At 38.5% G+C, this 23,077-nt stretch overlaps 1 protein-coding gene across 4 annotated transcripts in view; it reads right to left on the bottom strand.

Annotated features, from left to right (window-relative positions):
• The window catches only part of ATG2B (autophagy related 2B), a 78,667-nt gene that overhangs the window by 20,424 nt on the left and 35,166 nt on the right, over positions 1 to 23,077 (bottom strand). For 3 of the 4 annotated variants that reach the window (XM_036841770.1, XM_036841773.1, XM_036841772.1), the window contains 18 exons: positions 21,182 to 21,377; positions 20,753 to 20,895; positions 16,150 to 16,307; positions 15,254 to 15,426; positions 14,627 to 14,777; positions 13,436 to 13,635; positions 13,186 to 13,266; positions 11,911 to 12,017; positions 11,656 to 11,748; positions 10,362 to 10,432; positions 9,883 to 9,959; positions 9,433 to 9,636; positions 7,721 to 7,862; positions 5,281 to 5,483; positions 4,317 to 4,543; positions 3,014 to 3,122; positions 1,880 to 2,074; positions 967 to 1,068 (listed from right to left, as the gene is read on the bottom strand). In XM_036841770.1, the coding sequence (XP_036697665.1) occupies positions 967 to 1,068; positions 1,880 to 2,074; positions 3,014 to 3,122; positions 4,317 to 4,543; positions 5,281 to 5,483; positions 7,721 to 7,862; positions 9,433 to 9,636; positions 9,883 to 9,959; positions 10,362 to 10,432; positions 11,656 to 11,748; positions 11,911 to 12,017; positions 13,186 to 13,266; positions 13,436 to 13,635; positions 14,627 to 14,777; positions 15,254 to 15,426; positions 16,150 to 16,307; positions 20,753 to 20,895; positions 21,182 to 21,377 (2,632 nt within the window). The remainder of the gene's footprint in view (positions 1 to 966; positions 1,069 to 1,879; positions 2,075 to 3,013; positions 3,123 to 4,316; positions 4,544 to 5,280; positions 5,484 to 7,720; positions 7,863 to 9,432; positions 9,637 to 9,882; positions 9,960 to 10,361; positions 10,433 to 11,655; positions 11,749 to 11,910; positions 12,018 to 13,185; positions 13,267 to 13,435; positions 13,636 to 14,626; positions 14,778 to 15,253; positions 15,427 to 16,149; positions 16,308 to 20,752; positions 20,896 to 21,181; positions 21,378 to 23,077) is intronic. The other variant, XM_036841771.1, reaches the window with a different exon arrangement.

The following is a 23,077-nucleotide window of genomic DNA, read 5'->3' on the forward strand; positions in this document are numbered from 1 at the left end:
ATATAAGGTATAAGGGGAGGGTTTTGTTATTTCAAAAGCAGATTATTATAAAAACTCCATTTATTTTCTGTAGTTGTTATATGCTTCAGTTAATAATAACAGCTAACACTTCTGATCATTAACAGTGTGTGCCAGGCACCAAGCTAAATGTTTTACATACACCAGTCTCCTTTAATCCTCATCTTTAACAAAATGACGCTACATGTACTATTACTTTTTCCATTTTATCAGTGAAGAAACTGAGGCTTGGGGAAATTAAGTCACCTACCAAAAGCCACACAGTTAGTAAAAGAGAACTGAGATTTAAGCCCAGGTCTGACTCTAAACCCACACTCTTCACTACACTGCACTACTACCAAGTATCACATCTTCATACACCGAACAAAGCTTGTAAAACACCAACTATGCTTTAAACAGCTCTCTGGGAAGGCAAAACCCAGGACCATTTGATGCGGTGCTTGCTAGAATATAGGACAGTGGACTTCTTTACCTCTTTCCATAAATCTCTGCTTTGTTTGTGACCTGTTCAAGGGCCAATTTACTAATCTGTCATTGTGCCCAGGGCAGAAGGAATTCTCTTCCAGATGCTGTGATTACAATCCCCTATATCTTTCAATAGCATGTATCGAGGAGTCCTTTCATCCTCTGAAAATACCTGTATATCTGCATTAGGAGTATGTATGTAAAGATCAGAGAACGTGAGAAGCAGGTATTAAGCGCTATGTCACGTAGACAGTGAGTAGGAAACTGGAGGACAAAATCTAATAACGTTTATTCACTAATAATTCAGATTCCAAACAGCTAATGAACTTGCCCTATTCTTTACCAGCAGAAGTCTGTTTTAATTATGCAACTTCCATAAAAGTTAAATCATAATAAACATAATTCTACTAAATTAAACCTCTCATCCTGAATGTGGGATATATATTTAATCATAACTCCATGCATTATGCTTGTAACACAAACCTGGTCAATATTGAGGCGAAGTGGCATCAGTGACACTCTGAGGCAGCATTCCTGTGGTGACCTGCCAGACTCCGGGCGCACATGTAATGCTTTCACTGTCAGCTACAAGATGAGACAGACAAACACATTTTTTCCCTAGTGATAATATGACATTGTTTTCATTAAAAAAAGAAAAGCAGAAACGAGGAAAAAAAATCCTATATCTAGTCCCTATATCAGAACAAAAAGTGGAACTGTTTACCCTCTTTCCTTAGAATCCGGAATCTAACTTTTTTGGGTCACACACTCTTTCAAGAATCTGATGAAAGATATGAATTCTCTTTAGAGGAAAAAATGCAAATGATAATGTTGTACTCGCACTCTCAAAGAAGTCTGCTAAGCCCCAGAAGCTAATCCATAGACCCATATTCCAAAGACAACTTCTATGACGTTTTCTTCTGGAAGTCCTGAGCTGATCATTTCTATTCTAATAACATTTAAAAGTTAGAAATGTGGAATACTGACAACAATTTCGTTTAAATATCTTGTGTTAAGTGTTTTGTTTTTTTGGCCATGCCATGTGGCTTGTGGGATCTTAGCTCCCCGACCAGGGATCGAACCAGGGCCCTCGGCAGTGAGAGTCCTAACCACTGGACCGCCAGGGAATTCCTTGTGTAAGTGTTTTGTGTAGATCACTATGGACTTCTGGTTTTCCTCAGGTATTGATATATTGGCAATTATAGAAACAACATGCAAGATAATTTTTAAAACAAAACTTTAAGCCGCGTATTTAAAAGGGATTTTCATATAAAAATGAGGAAAAAAAATCCCATAATTTTCCCTAATCTAAAATAAATCTTCTGCAGGTAGATAAAATAAAAATACTTTTCTGAAATTAATACAACAACAAAATATATGAAGTTTTAAATCTTACCATGTTGGAATGAGCTTTTCGAGGCATTTCTTTACTGCAATACAGGTACAAAAACTTATTCATTTGTGATGTTGCCAGACGATCTCGAATTTCAAGATCCTGCACGATGAACACCTGCCGGGAGACCGGGTGCTCCAAGAGGCTAGACTCGCATTCTGGTTTGCATGGGGGGTAAACCTCGTGCTGAAACTTCACCTTTACAGAAGAGAAAGAACACAGAACAACCTCTACATTTTATTTAAATCAGCTTTTCTCTTTAAAATGTAAAACATCACTCATTCTCTTTGAATTCTCAGCTTTTGATTCCACTTTCAGAGAACAGCATAACATTCCTACGTTTGTTCACGTATTTATTTATTAATCCAGGTGTACAGGACCATACAAGGAAAAGCCTAACATTTCTTATTTGACTTTGGTAAAATCCCTATCCTTTTCAAGCAAAACGCTCAATAGGCGTAAGTCATAAAATTATTATCTTGCATACCTATGAAACTGCTTGGAGGCAAGGTTCAAGTTCCAAAAGGGCGCAAGGATACAATTAAGTATATGGAGCTGTCATCACTACACTATTTCTATGCTAAGCACCCTAATATTCGACCCTTGGCACAATCCCAGACAAGCTGACAGAATTAACTGCATCAGTGGCACTGGCAGCCTGGCCTGCTGGTCTCTAGACGCTCACAAAGGACCTGAGACCTGTGTGCTATCCAATGGCAGGCCTTCCCAGAGATACTCCAGCGCAGTGGTTCCCCAAGCGCGGTCCTGGGTAAAGTGGTATCACAATCACCTGGGAACTCATTAAAAATGCAAATTCATGGGCCCTACCTCAGACCTACTGAATCAAAAACTCTGGGGCCCAGCAACCTGTGTTTTAACAAGCCCTCAAGGGGATTCTGATGCTTGTTCAACTCTGAGAGACACTGCTCTAGGGGTAGCCTGGGAAAACAAAAACAAAAACCCTGAATTTTCTCGGAATATTTGAGAAAGAAAAAGAGGCAAGAGTTTTTATACAAGACCCCTGCACTTTTCCACTTATGCCCCAAGACCACCTGGGGGAGGGGACAGGGAGTAACCAAAGAATGCCCACTAATGCTCCCACTTCGGTGGAGTTTTCCTTTCAAAATGTCACATTACCTTGCTTAACTGTATTTCCATTAAAAAGTCATGGTTTCTTCCTTTTCCCCCACATACCACATTACGTCCATGTCTTGCAGGTGTGTGAGAAGGTGAGCTGTGGGGACTACTATAAATGAAAAATAAAACCTTTTGTTAAAGGAATAGTCGAAGAAAGGCAATGAATGACACTAGAAAAAATAACAGGATGAAGAAAGAAAATAAGATTACAGAACTAGCAAAACACTGCCACAAACTGTATTGCTATAAGTCAAAACCGCATCTTTTATCCCTTGGAGACATTGAGAACATAAATGTTATTACTGCCGTTACAGCAATCATCTACTGGCTAAATATTTAAAACTACAGAAAACGTTAACTATGATGCTGGTGTGCATATCACAAGATAAACTTAGAAATGAGACCTCCCTGTAAGTTCCTTATTACTTCAGAAACCCCTGAGAGTCAGAAGACAAGTCCTAGAAATTCCAATTAACACGGAAAAGAATTATAGTAAAGTTGTAAGTTTTTTTAAAAGCATTTTTAAATAGAAAAAGTCATTACAATGCTGTGCCAAAGGCTCCCACCCCGTGAAGCCTCTCCTGACCCTCCCCACCCCGCTGAGAGTGTCTGCCCTTAGTCTCTGCCTCGACTTTCCATCCAGTTCCCTTCTAGAACCACGGAATAATGCTCTCACTAACAGGTACTTCAGCAGCGTCCACTCTGTGCTGGGCACCCCACTGGGTGCTAGAGAATCAGGGGCATGCGTGGTCCCCACCTCCTGACGCACACACTTCACTTCGTTGCCCTCACTGGCTCACGTAACTCTCTCTCCCTTCTGAACTTAGAACAGGGTCTGGGTCGTATTCATTTTAATGAATGTGCCTCTAACACAGGCTCTGGCACATGGTAGGTACCCGAAAAATTTTGCTGAATGGAAATGGCTTAAGTCATCGTATTTTAGGAAAAAAATACAAAGAATGCAAACAAGTTTTCAAATGCAAAACTTTAACATTAAAAAAGTAACATTTAAATTACAGTTTTTAATATTACTTATTAATAATTCTTAAAAGGATACATTCTTTGTATTTTTAGTGAAAAGAATATATTGGCCTGGTGGTCCAGTGGTTAAGAATCCGCCTTCCAATGCAGGGGACGCGGGTTCAATCCCTGGTCGGGGAACTAAGATCCCACATGCTGCGGGGCAACCAAGCCCTCGCGCCACAACTACTGAGCCCACGTGCCACAACTAGAGAAGCTCATGTGCCGCAACAAAGAGAGTATATTGGTCTGCCAAAATAAACTTACGTAGAAATTAACTTACATATAACTTTTAGCTGGAGAAGCAGGAGGGGCTGTTCCAAAATCTTTTCCTCCAAAAAGATGCCAAACAAGAGAGACTTCTTTAACCAGGTACCGAATTACAGGAATAGGAAAGTGTAACGGGGCTTTGCTCGTATCTGTCTTCTTAACAGGCAGACTAAAATAATTATCTCTTATCACAATCGCATCATCAACCATTATTTTTACAACTGGTTCTTCTTCCTTCTCCTAAGACAAAGGAACAGGTAACACATACTCTCTTATTTAAGTAGAAACCAATGATTATGGTGCGCATCTCAAGGGGATTTCTTGATTCTGCATTCTTTCTAATAATTTCAATATATAAAGTGGAATAATAAATACTGACGATGATCATCACATAAGATACTCTGCTTTATTAACAATAAAATGAACTCTCTCTTCTATGTGAATCACTCCATAAGAATTTTTTATAGTCTACGATTTGGCTTTTACTACTTGTTTGACAATAAAAAGGTACAGATTCAATGCTTTACCATTTTGTTTAGTGAACTGTGGATTCATTAAATCCAGACCATGCTTTTTCAATGTGAGCATGATTCTAAAAAGGAAATTACATACATTAACCAAGCATTAGCCTTCTCACAAATCACATCTTATCGTTCCCAATTCTTGTGTTAACAACTCTGTACAGAACTCCTTTCTGCCATTTAATTTCACAACCCTGAAGAGGTATCTTACTACGTACTTCCTCTGCAGTTCAATAAACAATGCAGGGGATTTTGCAAGTAGGGAGTCTCTGAGAGATGTTCATAAAAAGAGTAAAGTATAACAAACATTTACAAAGTCTCAAGAGTAAATTACAAAAGGAAGTAATTCTGAACTGTAAAGAGTTAACAAAACCTAAAGAATCTTTTCAGGTGCCCTTTGGTCAATTCAATTTATAACATTATTTTAAGACATTAATTATATCATCAATTTACTACCTGAACGGTTGCTCTTGGTGCAAAAAGAATGCAAAAGTCGTCGTTTTCTGTGGGCACGCCTGTCACCGCATCGCTCATCAAGTGGTGTGTGAGTGAGGTGTAAGTGGGCCCCGGCTCCTGGGACACGTTTCCACTCTCATCAGGAAACAGGAAGAGGTCTGAACAACACGGCTCCTGAATTTGAGATTTTTCATCCAAAACACCTAGGTGAAAAGATTACAACATTCAATTTTGGCATATTTTAAACATCAACAACAATAACATTTATTAAGCATTTTAGGACTTCCCTCGTGGCGCAGTGGTAAAAATCTGCCTACCAAGGCAGGGGACACAGGTTCAATCCGTGGTCTGGGAAGATCCCACATGGCATGGAGCAACTAAGCCCGTGCGCCACAACTACTGAGTCCCTGCACTGCAACTACTGAAGCCCGTGCGCACTAGGGCCCACGTGCCGCAACTACTGAGCCCATGTGCTGCAACCAAGGAAGTCCACGCACCTAGAGCCCGTGCTCCACAATAAGAGAAGCCACTGCAATGAGAAGCCCGTGCACCGCAGCAAAGAGTAGCCTCCGCTCACCGCAACCAGAGAAAGCCTGCACGCAGCAACGAAGACCCAACGCAGCCAAAAATTTTTATAAAACAGTATCTCGCTTATTTCTTACAATAACCTTCTGACTACTAATAAAAAGACTAGTAAGTATGAAGTTTTCTAAGAAACAGTAAATGATGGACTCATAAAGTTACAGACAGTCTCCTCTTAGTTATTTAGTGTCAGAGAAGTTCAGGAATTCAACAGCAGCTAGTTAGTGTGGACTGGAGTTCCATTTTAGCCAGAATTTCATATTGACAATTATGTGCTGTAGGTGGAGTTCTGGAAGAAACTCCTTGGACAATATAGCAAGGGGAGGGGAAACAGTTACATCTAGCAGCGTCTCACCTAGAACTATAGGAAGTCTCTGCTCAGGGAAGGGGTGGGGGAAACAGTTGCCAAGCATGTCTTAGGCCAGGGAATGATTCCAAGCAATAAAAAGACTCCTTGGGGGCGCTGGATACCCAAATGGGACACCTGTTCTCAGGTAGCTCTCACAATATGAAGTTCACAAAAGGCTGCATGTGTGCAAAAATCTGTATGTGAACATATATTTTTTATACATTTATATTATATATTAGATTCACTAATTCTTTTCTTTTCTTTTTTTTTTTTGTGGCCGCACTGCATAGTATGTGGGATCTTAGTTCCCCCGACCAGGGAATCAAACCCATGCCCCCTGCGGTGGAAGCATGGAGTCCTAACCACTGGACTGCCAGGGAATTCCATAGATTCACTAATTCTTTCTCCATTCATTCATTCAAACCAAACCCTGTGATATGAACTAAGAACACTAAGATGAGTACGGCGACATCTTAGCCTCGGAAGGCTCACAGACTAGACTTTAAATTCTCCTACGGCAGCACTTTGAGCCCACCCATCCTTGTAAGTGCTCAGTGTCCAGTACAGGGTCTTGTGTGTGGAAGCTGCTCGGTAAATATTCATTAAACATTCTTTCCCACATGAGGAGGTCAGCTGCTAACATTTATTACAAATAATGTTAGTACATAGGGAGCTAAAAGTTCCCATTTGCTTCCTTAGCTCTAATTTATTCTAAATTAGAATGAAAGCAACACTGAATGCTAAACTTCTATAACACTATGAAATAATTTTTAAAAATTAAGATCTCACAACATATAGAAATAGCTATGTTCAGCCAATTAGAAAAAAAAATATTTTTAGATAGATACTTCAAAATATTTAGATGCTTCCACTTGGCTTTAAAGCTCTCTAACGGTCTGGTTCCTCCCTGCTTATCTAACATTACTGCCTAATTCTTTTTGACAAGAAGGGAACTTTTGTTCCAGTATTAATAGCCTGAGTTACTAGATCATTAAGGCTCATACACGCCTCTGGGCCTCTGCTGATGTTAGTGACCTTGCCAAGATTATCTTCTCTCTCCCCTCTACAAGCCTAGGTCCTACACACTTTTTAAAAGCCAACTCATCTCATTTTCACTGAAGTCTAATGAAGGGATTCCAAATCCTTTCCAACTAGTGATTAGAGTGTACACTACATTCTGAAGTGTTTTCTTACATCACCTCTCGATGGTTCTAAGCACTAGCCTCAGTCTGGTTCAGTGCCAGTTTGCTGCACTAGACCATGAGCTACCAGGGAACATAAGTCTTGTCTTCCACTTTATCTGTCACCACCCCCCGCAACACTCTGGCCAGTATTATTTATCTACTAAACATTCAGTAAACACAAGCTGACTGACTAATAGATATCCACCAACACTCAGACCTGTCTTTTCTTTAGTGAGCTACTTATTGAGGACTTGTAAGAACACAAACAATGGCAGCCTCAACTACAGCATCACAGCTCCCAGGAAGAAGTCCTGGTCTGTCTCACCATTAGACTGTGGTTTTACAGACGCAGCAGCCTCTTGCGTGTCAATTTCCTCCATAGCGTCACTCATCAAATCTCGTAGTATTTGTTGATCTGCTTCAGGAAGTACTGGACCACGTGAGGATGACCGACCAGCGGAATCTACCTACAGCCAAAAACCCTAATTAAAATCAACTTGAAAATGCTCTAAAAAGCAAATTACTCAACGTTTATTTTGTCCTAGAAATATACTACATTTCACAAAAACACCAAAAACAGGAACACATCATTTTTCTATATTCTCTCAGCAGGTGTTACATTTTAAGTCTTTAGTATCAGCATTTTCACCCCAACAACTACTGGCAAATAGAAATAAATGTGTTATCATCTCAAAGCCGGCACAGTGAACTGAATCTTGAAGAGGTAATACATTCAAAGAGCAGGAAGGTGAGAAACATTGCAGTGAAGCTGGGGGAGAGGGGGGGTCTCTCTGTAGAGAGTCTGATCTGCTCAAACCTGATGGCTGCCATGACCTTCACCCTCTGAGACAAAGCCACTGTAGGTAGAGCCTCATTTCTTGGAACAAATAGACACCTAAAGACAGTAGGGGGTATACATGAGAGGGGAAATCTACTAAATGGTGATTTGTGGAGTTCAATTCCAACATTGATGCTTAACCATTTTTGTTAGTGAATCGTGGATTCATTAAATCCAAACCATGCTTTTAAAATGTCAGCATGACTCTAAAATGGAAAGATCTCATTTGAAAGGGATAATTTAAAATAACTTTTAATAAACTGGAGAACAAAAGAGAAGAAACAGTAGAGAGAGAGTATCATAAATCACTTTTGTATCAGGGAGAATACAGCAGGAGCAAGGAAACAAAAACAGAAGCGTAACACAAATGAGGTGTAAGATCAGCGTGAACGAAAGATAATGCAAGGCCTGTCAGACCCTTACTGAAGGATCTATTGACCTAAGGGGACTGAGAATTCTGTTCACAGAAGAGGCCATGAAGAAGAATAAAAAGACTGAAAAAAAGTAAATGCTAAACAAACTGGACATTGTTCTATCTGGACATATGAGAGGGCAGAGAGGTGACAGCTGGGGGCATAAGAAAGCAATGAACTGGGAATCCAAATATCTGCATATTTTTGCTGTGTCTGCTACTAATTAGGGCAAATCACCTAAGTTCTCTGGGTCTTAACTTATTCATCTACTAAACAGAGATGATAATCTTTAACCTCTCAACTGCACTGGGTAAGAGGAAATCACGTATGAGAAAGTATACTGAAAACTGGATAGAACTGTAGATAACAAATATGAAAGATAATATCATATAAATAAGTCTTCTGGTAATAATACTAATTCCTGCCATCTACCTTCTCATAGCATTTTTACATACAACTTGCATATGACAGACTCTCACATGATAAATGTTTTCTTTGTTCCCTGAGGACATATGAAAATAACTTAAGTCTGGGAAAATGTATGTTGGTTGAGAAGATTAATGTTCTGAAACAGAGCATCAAACAGTAGAATGGTTTTCCAAAAAGGCCCATGGAATCACCTTTCTAGACCCCATCACCCTGAAAGTAAGAATAGATAGATGATTATTCAAAGTTTCCTTTCTACCCTATGACTGTCAAGAAGACCTCGCCGATGTACATGTCACTCGCATGTCTGGAATGAGGTGGGGGTGAGTGAGTTCTAATGAATGAGGCTGGCAGCTGTACCTTCATCTTTCTTTGTGGGGCTCCGGGCTTCACGTCCGCCTTGTTAGCCGCATGTAAGTCCCCGTAGCTTGCAATGTACTGAATGAGATTCATTAATGCAGCACAAGAGTCCGAGCACGTTCTAATATGGACAACGTCACTCGAACAGTGTAATTCAAAGTGTGGCTCAGTCTGGACAGGACACGGAAAAAAGGATAAAAATGTCTACCAAAACAAGAGAAAAAAATGTTTGCATAGGTTTACATTAAATAAAATGTAATATGATAATTTGTCTTGCCATAGGAAACATGCATTTATAATAACTCAATCTTAACTTTAAAATATTTTATCTATTTCTGACTAAAATTAGGTAAGTGGAAAAATAATTTTACAGTAAGTTCAGGTTGTTTTTAGTCTCTTCTATAAAACAAAGGACTTAAATAAAAGTATCCATTTATTTTAATAACTTACTTGCTCTCCATCAGAATCAGACTTCACTGCAGTTATGGTTAACTCCAAAAGCCCCATATCCATCACACGAACATAATCTAAAATTTTTTTAAGTAATTAATAAAATATCTGAGTATAACTTTCAAAAAATGCTTATCCAACAAACACCTAATAAAACTAGCGTTTCTTTAAAATTCATGGCAGGTAGCACTACAAATACTTATAATGTAATGGAAACATAGTTTCATCCTACAAAAATCCTACAGTTCACTTTATTTTTAGTTAGAAACAAAATCTGCCTTCTATTAAATAAACAAGAGTATATATAATTTGATGCATTTCACCAATGTTATTGATATTACAAACTGGTATTACAATATTCAGACTGACAAGATCCTTAGTTCACTGGCATTATTCTAGAGTTAAAATGCTTAAAAATATTCAGATGCAAAAAATAAAAGAGGATTCATCTATCCCAGATTTTGTTTTTTAACTCTTACCTCTATTCAGATTTATAGTGACAGTATTACACTTGTCAGACAGGTGTAAAGCAGCTTCATCCAAGATTATTCTGGGCCAAAAAAAGATAAAATCAAGATCTAAAAAACTAACCTTAGGGGCTTCCCTGGTGGCGCAGTGGTTGAGAGTCTGCCTGCCAATGCAGGGGACACGGGTTCGAGCCCTGGTCTGGGAGGATCCCACATGCCGCGGAGCAACTGGGCCCGTGAGCCACAACTACTGAGCCTGTGCGTCTGGAGCCTGTGCTCCGCAACAAGAGAGGCCGTGATAGTGAGAGGCCCGCGCACCGCGATGAAGAATGGCCCCCACTTGCCACAACTAGAGAAAGCCCTCGTACAGAAACGAAGACCCAACACAGCCAAAATAAATAAATAAATAATAATTAAAGGTGCTAATAATTTTTTTAAAAAAAACAAAAAAAAAACTAACCTTGAATATATGGCTGCATGATCACTGTATACTTAGCTGTACCATTCTTTCTGATATAAATATGATCAAAGTCATATGCAGTTTCTAACTTACAAATGTCGCCTAACATTTCTTTATTTTTTTAATATTTCTTTATTTTTTTATCTATCTTTGGCTGTGTTGGGTCTTAGTCGCGGCACATGGGATCTGCAAAACGCGGGGTCTTTGGTTGCGGTGCGCGGGCTTCTCTCTAGTTGTGGTGCACAGGCTCCAGAGCACGTGGGCTCAGTAGTTGCGGCGTACGGACTCTCTAGCTGTGGTGGGGGCTTTGTTGCCCCGCAGCATGTGGGATCCTAGTTCCCCGACCAGGGATCGAACCCATGTCCCCTGCATTGGAAGGCGGATTCTTAACCACTGGACCACCAGGGAAGTCCCTAACATTTCTTTAAAACTCACTGTTTATGAGTACTAGAAACATTTAAATGGCATAAATGAGATTAAATCATCTGCTCAAATCAATTTTAAATTTTCAGCAATTTTAACAGATGCCCAAATTCATAAGGTTTAAATTAGGAAAATAAAGTGTATCAGGTATTACGGGAAGTTTACATATAAATGTTTTAAAAAGTTAACCAACAATCTCAAGAATTAATTTTCTCCCTAAAAATGAAATACAGTAATGAATTGAAGAGGTGGGACGAATCATCTGAGAAAGAAAAACTGAAAACTTGGATAAAGGAACATGACTAATAGTAAAAGAATGTTGCTTTTAACAAAGATTGAAACTTTAATCAAAGGGTTGAGATAAAGCTCTGCCAGTATGTTCTGAACAGCTGCATTTAGTAGACAGCGAGGTTTACACGGTACCTGAGAGTAGAAGATGACTTATCCAAGGCAACACTACTTGAAACGCTGAATGTTTCAACAGTAAGAAGAGATCGGATTGGCAAATAAAGAGGCCTATTACCACAAAGAAACAAGAGAACATTAGTCTGCTGCAAAAAGAGAAACTCCCTTTAAAGAGCGTTTTGAACCTTAACTCTACTGAATTACGTATGTTTCTCACAACTTAGTACATATTTTAAAGTCTAAAACTTTGTTTTGCTCCATTTATGAACTAACCTATAATCAAGTGCACAGCTCCAGAGATGAACATGAAAGGTCGTAAATGAAGTGGGAGGACTGTATCCCAGAACAGGTTCATCAGCAATATTCAAGAAGTATAAAATCTATAATCACAAAAATATAAAATGCCCTGCTTTAGAAAAAAAAATTTTTGATATGATATCCTTAATACCAACATGAAATAAAACAGCTCACAAAAAAAACAACCATTTAGTGGAAAATCATAATGTTAAAAGAAAATCATCATTTGAAGGAATTCATTTCAAAAAGTATTTGCCAAACTAGAATTTGAAATGAAGAGGCCCATCGAACAATTGCAATGCTACAGAGATCTTGGAAAAATCATATCCTATGAAACTAACCAAGTATGTATAATATACTTTCAACATTACTTTGCTTGGAATTATTCTTTTGAAAAAAACAAATTTTGCCAAAGACCGTTTAAAACTCTCCATCTGGTTTTCTATAAAACCCATTGTTGGGAGAAGTTCCTGTTCCTTAATTTATACCCAGATCAGTCTGAAAACCAGTCCTTCTCACCAACATCTACTCTATATTTCTATCTAAATAAAAAAGTCAGGCTAGATCTGTCTCTTACAGCCAGCCAGTTGACTAACCATCTCTCTACCCTTGCTCTATTTATTCTCTCTCTATATATATTTTATGTTTCAGAATGTTTCTGAAAGCATTCAAGTTTAAAATAATTTATTATTTTCCAAGCACAAAGAAAAGGTTTCTCTTTGTAAGGAAAATGAACAAGAATCATAGTGTGCTAGTTTTCATTCTCATATAAAGAAGAGTTAACTTCTTACCCAAAGTTTCCTTTGAAAAAATGTAATTAACCAAATACAGTTATTACACTGGAAATTAATTACAGAATTCCTTATAAATGCCTCAGTGTATACTGTTGGCCTAGGGGATAATTCTGAAATTATGGCACTTAAAGAATATACAGTTATAAGTGCAAGTCAACACTCATTTATTCTCCTCTATGCCAGGCACTCTATAGGTCCCTTCCCTTTAATGACAAAACATAACTTTGTCTTTGAGATGTTTAAGGACCAAACTTTAAGGTAAAAAATCAATTACATTCTGGGGTGGTGATAATGTTCTATTTCCTAACATAAGAGGTGGTATTTATATAGGAGTATTTATTTCATGAAAATTCGATGAGCACTGAATATTTATGATTTGTGAACTTTTCAGTATGTGTATTATATATCAACATAAAGTAAAAAATAAATCAATACATATACATCACAGCTCTCTTACCTGCTCATGCCAGCTAAGCCCGGAAGGAAGCATTCTGTGCTGGAGAGTGGCTCCTTTCAGTCCCACAGCAATGAGAAATTCCTACAGAGCAACACGAAGAATTACATTTATCACCTGCATGACCCTCTGGTTCAAAACTTGAAAAGTTTTTCGAAGAAAATAAATGTGTTGCATTTATGCCATCATTTTTATTAACTAGTAATCAAATCAGCAGCAAGTATTTAATGGTATAAAAGTACAAAACACACACCTTTGTATTGGACTCTGATTTATCAGACAATATTTTAACTGCAACAGAGAGCATATTCAAAGTGTCTCCTCCAACACCATCTGAAGAAGCTCGACTGAGGCCATCTTCTTCAGAGGAATAAATAGTAGGTTCTAACCAATGCGGTCGGGTTGAACTGGGCAGTCGTGTTTCTGCAGAAGGAGTTGCTCCATCCACTATGCCTATATCCACAATGAGGTGACAAGATAACAAAATGATTATCTGAAATTAATTCACGAGCTTCTGTAACTCAAAACAAAAATCCATGTACTTCCATTGAATATAACATAACCCTGGAGGCAAAATGACCAAGAACCAGCTTGACATTAATAATTCATTCTCCTCTAGTAATGTTGGTATAAGTGACTATCCAAGTTAGAAAAAAAAATTTGAGATCCAAAATGCTAGAAAAGTTAAATTTAAATAGGAAAATCTAATAAACATTAAGAATGTGCAAGTATCTAATTTCTATTCACAAAGTAACACAAGGAATGTGCTCAAAGAAGAGCAAATTCTGTATTTGTTACCAAAAGGAAATACCACTTAAGAGAAAATAAAGAATGTAAAGTCCCATCAACTGATCAATGTATAATTAGATATGGTATATCCATAAAATGGGATATTCCTTGGCAATAAAAAGGAATAAAACACTGACACATTTGGATTAACCTTGAAAACATCATGTCAGGATGCCAATCACAAAAGACCTTCTATTGTATGATACCATTTATATGAAACAGCCAGAATATGCAAATCCATAGAGACGGAGAGTAAATCAGTGGTTTCTTGAGGCTAGAGGGGACTGCAGGACTGGGGGTTGATAGCTCAAAGGTGCAGACTTCTTCTGGGGGGTTGATGAAAATGCTCTAAAGTTGACTATGATGATGGTTACACAACTCTATGGAATACTAAAAACCACTGAAATGTATATTTTAAACGGGTGAATTACATGGTATGTGAATTATATCACAATATAAGTTGTTTCAAAAAAAGAACATAAAGTCAACTTCTAATTTACAATAATTATTACTTTGCCAGTGGAATCAGAACACCCTACAGAAAATAATTTCTAATGTTAAGAGTTCTGTTCTCAGTAGACTTTCTTTATCAAGCAAAATTTAAACATGTCTAACCAGAAGTGAACAAAACACACATATTTAACATTTGTCCTACCTTTGTGATAGAGACTGAAACTGCTACAATGAAGGCAGATATAGTGCTTGTCATCAAAACCTTCATATTTTGTCACACAAAATAACGAACCATTGTTGAATTCTAACCAGAATTCACCATGCTTGTTTTCCAGCAGATCTCCATTATCTTGCTAATAAGATCAGAAAAAACAGAGAAGTCATTAATTAAATGCAGAAAAGTAAGAACGACCCTTGAGATGCTCCTCCTTGATTCAGGTTAGGAGGATCTCCCACACTGCAGCAAAGTGGTCTGATTCTTGAACCATCAAACATGGTGGTATTAAAAACTGAATAATTAAACACTAGGCCGGGCCTCTTCTGCCAAATGAACCTCAGTACTTCATCACCCTTTAGAATAGATAAATTACTGTTACCACCTCAGGAGCGGGACCAGCACGTTTTCCAAAAGAAGGTCCATATGTTTGTCTTTTGATCTGCAACGAAAGCTAAATTTCCAAAGCTGCTGTCATCGTGGTGTGCCTCAGAAAACTGACCTTCATCAGTCATTGAAACAACCTCAAACTACCTCAATTATTGAATGCGTATATCATGCTAGATTTATAATAAGATACACTTGAAAAATCACTTTGGATTTGTAAATCCTTACCTTTACATCTGTAAACACTGCCATTAATCCATGATTAATGCACAGAAGAACTGACAGAAAACTCTGCGAGTTCTTGTTCTGAGAGTCTAGTTTTTTCTTCTTACGAGAACGATAATTGGGATCAACAGTGGAAAAATACTGCAAAGTCTCCTCCTCAGATCCACTTTCCTCATCTGTGAGAAATAAATTGCACAATTACAGCTGTTCTAACAGCTTATTAACACAAAACAGCATTCAAACTTGAACTTTATCACCAGAATATTTGCTTATTTTACAACCCGTTTATTTTTACAAAGAATCTGGTATGACAATAAAAATGTACTGTCGGGCTTCCCTGGTGGCGCAGTGGTTGGGAATCTGCCTGCCAATGCAGGGGACACGGGTTCGAGCCCTGGTCTGGGAAGATCCCACATGCCGCGGAGCGGCTGGGCCCGTGAGCCACAATTGCTGAGCCTGCGCGTCTGGAGCCTGTGCTCCGCAACGAGAGAGGCCGCGATGGTGAGAGGCCCGCGCACCGCGATGAAGAGTGGCCCCCGCTTGCTGCAACTGGAGAGGGCCCTCGCACAGAAACGAAGACTCGACACAGTCATAAATAAATAAATAAATAAATAAATAAAAGAACGTGCATTTCTTTAAAAAAAAAAAAAAAATGTACTGTCTTTCTCTTTACCACTGAACTTCAGACAATGAATATACTATCACTATAGTGATAATTAATAACATTCTTAATAAATAGCTAGAAGTGGGGAAATACTGTAAATTACTAAAAGATATTATAAAATAGTTATAAATAGAAAACGCCAAAGACATTTTTAAATCCATCAATTTAAAAGGTTACTACTTTGTTTATTGATAAACCAGGCATTTTAATTCAGAAGAAATTTAAAACATATTACCACAGGGAACTGCAGATTTAAGCGGACTAAGACCATCTTTGTTGAAGGTATTAATCAGCTGACTGGCTACTGAAAGCCCAACACCATATGAAATATTTTCCAATGTCTCTACTGGTGAAGGAGCTGTTGGTTCCCATAGCAGCAAATCATTAAAGATCCTATAAAGACAAAAGTTGAAAAATAAATACATAACTCCTACTTCAACCAAAGGCAAACTAAAGAATATCCCTTTAAGAAGTCACATGAATAATACATTTTCCAAATGGTGAAACGGAATTTCTTTTCAATGGAAAAATAACTGCTATGGCTGTCAGGGCAGTGAGAAAGGAATCTGGACAATTAGATACCTAATTAGATATCCACCCAGTTTCACCAGTGTTATATGCATCAAATTACATACATCTAAATGCACTTAAAGGAGGAGGTTTATTAAAAATGAAACCCATAAAGAACAAAAGGACTGTTCACGTATATGAGAACACTCTATAAACTATAACAGATTAGGCACTGTCTCATTTGACTCCCCTCAATCCTCTGGGGCAGCCAAGGCAGAATTATTATTCTCACTTTACACTTGAAGAAACTGCGTCATAAAGGTTAAGTGACCCGCCCAAGGTCACACAGCTAATTAGTGGGAGAAGTGGAACCAGAGACCAGATTACGTCCAGCTCCCAATTCAGTTCTCTTCCATTACTCACTTTCTCTAGGGATATCTGCTTTTTCTTTCTTCCACAGAAAGCACAGCTTCGCTGGGAAGTTTGCATGAGATGAAGAAGCATACAGAACAGGGAATAAAGAGAGGAAACCCTTCTAACTAACGGAACAGACGAACAGCCAAGTCAACACTGGTGACTACTGGGGCGATACATGTCAAGCTAGGCTACCACCGCATCCTATTTTTTCAAAGAAATATTTGTCACTTCTCAGATACCTCCACCCCCACCACTCACCTCTATGTTGTCATGAAAACTGAGACTTTACAATGTTCTCTACAAAGATTTTTGTTAGGCTTGGACCCATAGCATATCCTTCACGTGCATAATGCAATCACTGCACCTGTAACACTCTACTCCATTTTCTTGTTTCCCTTTCCTAGACTAAGACTTGTGTCTTAGTCATCTTTGTATGTGCCTAGCACATTGGCTGTCACACGGCAGGCACTGAAGGTTTGAAGAAAGGACCAGTGGATGACTCACATGGAAGGACTGCCAAAAGCACAGACTCGTCATAAAGCCTAGTGTGAATACCAATCAAGGTGCCAAGCGATGATGTAGCCCTGGGCCCTTCCTGTGAGAAGCCACTTGTCTAGGAACTTCCTGGGCCAATTCCTGAGCTTCTGAGGCCCTAGAAAGTATAAACGAGGACTGAGTACTGTCACTCTCAGTAGACTGTAATCCCCACCCAAAAGGTCTCTTTCTGGAAGCATCACTGGATGAAGAATACCAGGGACACAGGGCAGAAGCGTATCTCTCCTCAGACACACTGACAGCGATGCCCAGAGCTGCGTGGTACTCACTTGGCTCGCTGCCCCCTGGGCGTGTCACTCACAGAACAAAGAAACAAGAGTCTAGGGCTTCCCTGGTGGCGCAGTGGTTAAGAATCCGCCTGCCAATGCAGGGGACAAGTTCAAGCCCTGGTCTGGGAAGATCCCACATGCCGTGGAGCAACTAAGCCCGCGAGCCACAGCTACTGAGCCCGCGTGCCTAGAGCCCGTGCTCTGCGACAAGAGAAGCCACCGCAATGAGAAGCCCGTGCTCCGCAACGAAGAGTAGCCCCCGCTCGCCGCAACTAGAAGAGTAGCCCCCGCTCGCCGCAACTAGAAAAAGCCCGCGCGCAGCAATGGAGACCCAACACAGCCAAAAATAAATAAATAAATTTATTGAAAAAAAAGAAACAAGAGTCTAAATCCAGATCTTAGTCTAAATTCCTACATGAATAAATAGTGAAAGTATAAAATGAAGAATTTTCTCAGGAAATTTTTCTTTACCTTATTCCCTACAACCATTCTCTTATCTTCACAGGTTAAAGAGAAACTATTACTTTAAATAAAACCTGGAGTTCATGGTATATGACCTGCAAATATGTTTCATATGATTTTACTATTTTTCCTTATTTACATTTTGGTCTAAACACAGTCTTGATACCATAATACTATAAAACACTGAATGATGTTTCTAATATCAAGAAAAAAAAAAACACTTAAGATGTTTAAGGACACATCACCATGATTCCGTGGCGATGAGCTTGAAACATTATAGAAGCTCAAAAATATCTGATTTAATAAAACCAGGTAGAATATTTTTTATATTCTATTCTAAAGGATTTTTGACATAGAAAAAAAATCTACCTGTACCTGAGACTATCTTTCTGAAAAGACCCAGCTGATGAAGGAATAAACCAATATTTCAAATGTATGAAGTAAAGGCAGAATTGGTTATAATTCCTGCTCAGAAAGATACTTTTAAATTTTATGTATAATAAAGGGCATTATTAAGACATTTAGCAAAACATGAATGGGGTCTGACGATTAGATGCTAATGTATAATATTAATTTTTTCGTTTTAATGGCTGAATTATGGTCATGTAGAAGAATGTCCCTGTTTGTGAGAAATACACATTCAACTGCTCAAGGCTGAAGGGACATCAAGTCAGCAACTTACTCTCAAATGGTTCAGGGAAAAAACGCTCTTTGTACTGTACTTGCAACTTGCCTATAAGTTTTAGAATGTCTGAAAATTAAAAGAAAAAAAAATGTATATATAGACAAAGCCAAACAGAGGGCAAAGAATTCACACGCTAACTTAGATATATGATGTATATGATCCACAGCGGGGAACACTGCAGTATTTATATAAGTCTAGGGGCCTGAGAGACAGAGAAGTGGGCAGGTGAGAGAGAACAGAAACTCTCATGGGCAACACCCCCTGAACCAGCTCCCCAGATGCGCAGATGCTCTCCAGGTCCCTGACTTAAGCTACCCGCCCGCCATACTGACTGACGTCCCCCACACGCTACCTGCTTGCTGCTGGCAGACAACTCCCTAGCCCACCTGAGAACTTCTGCTCCCACCAGCTGAATCATACGTTTTGCATAGTCACCACGGGTAAATCGTGCTTGGCCCCAAATCTGCTCATCTCAGCTGTATGTTATTGTAAGCATAGTTTAATTCAATCTTGTGCTAACTGATGACTTTTAAGTATATAGACTGAAGTGAGAAAAAAATCTTAAAAACCTGAAAGGATTCTGCACTCAGACTGCTTTGAAACTATTTTTTCACTCCACTTCAAAGAAACTGAAACTGAGAATTGTAGACAAAGCCTTCTGGGTATACATTAAGCAAAAATTCTAACCAGTGGCTTCTAATCAAAAAGAGGCCCTGTCCTATATTTTAAAAAGAAGTGGTAAATGAACATATATTCATAAATGGAATGTTTAAGGTATGTTTTACTATTCTGATGCTGCAATCTAACCAATAGCCACCTGTTCAATCAATGCAGAAGGAGAAAGAAATGGATGAAGCCCTTCTGACCTCTGGGATGGACCTTGAACTAGTTGTTTCATTTTGCTCAATCTTAGCCTTGCACATTCGTTAGCTCTTGGGAGATACCCCAACTATAAAATAAGGACAGTAGTCTAGAGATCAGTGGTTTCCAAACGTCAGATCCTGTATAAATCCAAATCCTATTTGGTACCAAGTAAATCTACAGCAGAAACAACGGTCTGCAGTTTCTGAAGATTAACAAAAATTTGGATGACTTGTTTACATGTGGGAAGCTAGTGATGACAGACACTAAGGACGTGTCTTTTTCCAGAAACCCACATGACCACCTTTCAGCTATGCCAGAGTGGGTGGGAATGATAACATTCTTACTTACTATTCGCCAGGCACTGTTCTCAGAACTTTCCCAAATGTTATATCATTTAATGCTCCAAACAACCCACTGAGGCCTGTACAAGTATCATCTCCAATTTATATGTGAGGAAATGGAGCTCATGGGGACTAGGTAAATCGTCCAAGATCTTCAGAGTCTATGACCTTTCTACTCTAGAATGCCATTTATTTCAACATATTTGCTTGGTATATACGTTTAAGGGTATTTAAATGTAATAAATTTAAGTTTTTATAGACAAGTTTATAAGTTAGAGTTTCTACTTCTAACAAGGTGCTTTTTTTTAGACTCTGAGAAGGGATGTTCCTTGTACAAAGACTCTAGGACTCTGACTTTACACCAGTATCTTTTGGCCCTCTCTACAAGTATATCCCACCTCTTTTCATGTCATTATACACAAAGAGATATTTTCTCAGTACTCTGTGGTAAGGTGACAGAGGGCAACCAGCCAACCTAGGATGGAGAGAATACATCTCACACACAAGAAACCCAGTTACCAGACACACTGGTTAGGAAACTCTGCTATGACAATAGCTCATCATAACGGTAATAGTTCTATAATCAACACCATACAAAGTACACTGAAATAGTTGATAATATTAAAACAAGGAAAGTAAAGGGGGAAGAGGGAAAACAAGGAGGTAGGATGGTAGAGAGGCAGTTAGACAGGAAAGTTCGATCCCAAAGATTCAACTAAATGTGTTTAAACTCACCTATTATAAAGCTTCTCATAAAAGCTTTTATTAGGCAGTGTTATATGAATATTGGGTAATGTAAGTTCCAGCACATAGTGAGAATTGCTGATTGCTTTATCTTGAAACTCTGTCATTTCTACAGGGTCTCCTGGCATCACCATCTAAAACATAACAGTTTAGTGCAAAAAAAAGAAAAAAAAAAGCATCAAATAATCATTTTATATTTAAAATAGTAGTAGCATCTTCTTATCCGACCCATACGACTTGTATGTGGGCAAATAAATAAGCATGCAACTTTTAACCAAGGGAAAAAAATAGATATTATTCAATCTTGGAGCTAAAAATATGGCAAAAAACAGTATACTAAGTATTTTTTTAAAGATAAAGCATTAAAAGCTATCTGATAGAGGGTAATTCCTTTGTTGCTTGCTCACACTTTTATTTTACCTGTTCATTTTCAAACATTACTCTACGAGAAGAGAAGGGAGACGGGGCTGGTCTTCTCAGATCACAAACGTCTTTCAGGGAATGAGCGCCTCCTTCCTCTTCTTCCTGATAGTGGCCATCACTCTCTTCTGCTTCCTCAGCTGCTATTCTCTCCAAAATGGAATGCATGGCTGGTGGGTTTACTTTCAGTACAATTCTGATAGCAAAGACAATTTTAAAAATCAAGATCTAAGTGTAAACTGCAAAACTAACTTGTATACAAACTAATACAAAGCCCACTGATTAAGTCATTACTGATAGGTGTCAACTTCTCTACAAAGTCTAATTATATCTAACGCAACCCACTCCTGAGCATGCTGTAAACTTAAAAGCGTGGAATTGATGAAACAAGCAAATAAAAGAAGGACATTAACATTTTATACTTGGATAACTAGAAAATCTGATCTTTTGAGAACAAAAGGGTCATTTTAAAATTTCATTACCAAACTTATTTACAAAACAGAAACAGACTCACAGACATAGAAAACAAATTTATGGTTACCAAAGGGGTAAGGTGGTGGGGGAGAGAGAAATGAGGAGTAGCAGATACACACTACTATATATAAAGTAGATAAACAACAAGATCCTACTGTATAGCAAAGGCAACTATATTCAATAGCCTGTAATAAACCATAATGGAAAAGAACATGATAAAGAATATGTGTCTCTGTGTGTGTGTGTAATATATATATATATATATATATACACACACATACATATATATATATATCTCTCTGAATCACTTTGCCATACACCAGAGACTAACACAGTACTGTGAATCAACTATACATCAGTTAAACAAAAATTTTTTTTAATTTCATTAACAGCTAGCAAATTTTACCTAAGAATTCTATTTATTATCATTAAACCAAATCCTTCTACATTCCAGCTGTTCGGCTATTATGGAATACTTGCATACCTGAGAAACCTCATGTTATATAAATTGTTCAAATGGAAGAAGGAGAGTTTGATTACAGAATATTTTCAGAACTGCAACAACAAAGTAATCTTTTCCTTTAGGAATTTCAATAATAAAAGGCTTGTGTTATTGGTGGTGTTTTGTAGCTACAAACCCAAAATATCAAGAGCTAACAGCCTTTGATGACATTAGCTTCTGCCCCAGAGTAATGCCAGTCCTTTCCTAATTCTCTGCAGCATGTCACTAGCACAAGGCTTTGTAGTCTCCTTTTTATCCCACCAGCCTGCCGTCATGATGAGGCATGGCACGCTCAAACAAAACAGCTGTGTTGCATCTGTAATAGCTTTTTTTTTCCTAAGAAGGTATTGCCAGTTGGTTCTAGTTATAAACTAAAACAACTGTTTCCTAATTTACAGATATCCTAATGTAAACTGTGCTTTCAAATTACCTAATTGAAGTAGATTCGTTTCTTATGATGAAAACTCCTGCTCATGATCAGCTGTGCACTGACAATGCCTGTCCTAGGAGTCTGATAGGTCTGACACACAGGGTACGGGGGTGTAAAAGAAGGCAGGTAGAAAAGTGGCACAAGAAAGATCACTTTAATTCTTAAGAGAGGCTTCATGTACTCAGTTTTCAATATAATAAAGGATCATTATTTTGGGTGAACTAAGTTCTTTTAAATGTAATCCAAGGGACTTCCCTGGTGGCGCAGTGGTTAAGAATTTGTCTGACAATGCAGGGGACACGGGTTTAGAGCCCTGGTCTGGGAAGATCCCACAAGCCGTGGAGCAACTAAACCCGTGTGCCGCAACTACTGAGCCTGTGCTCTGGAGCCTGTGAGCCACAACTACTGAGCCCACATGCCACAACTACTGAAGCCCACGCACCTACAGCCCATGCTCCACAAGAGAAGCCACTGCAATGAGAAGCCTGTG

Source organism: Balaenoptera musculus, chromosome 2 (genome assembly GCF_009873245.2).
Source record: "Balaenoptera musculus isolate JJ_BM4_2016_0621 chromosome 2, mBalMus1.pri.v3, whole genome shotgun sequence".
In the NCBI taxonomy this organism is placed as follows: domain Eukaryota; kingdom Metazoa; phylum Chordata; class Mammalia; order Artiodactyla; family Balaenopteridae; genus Balaenoptera; species Balaenoptera musculus.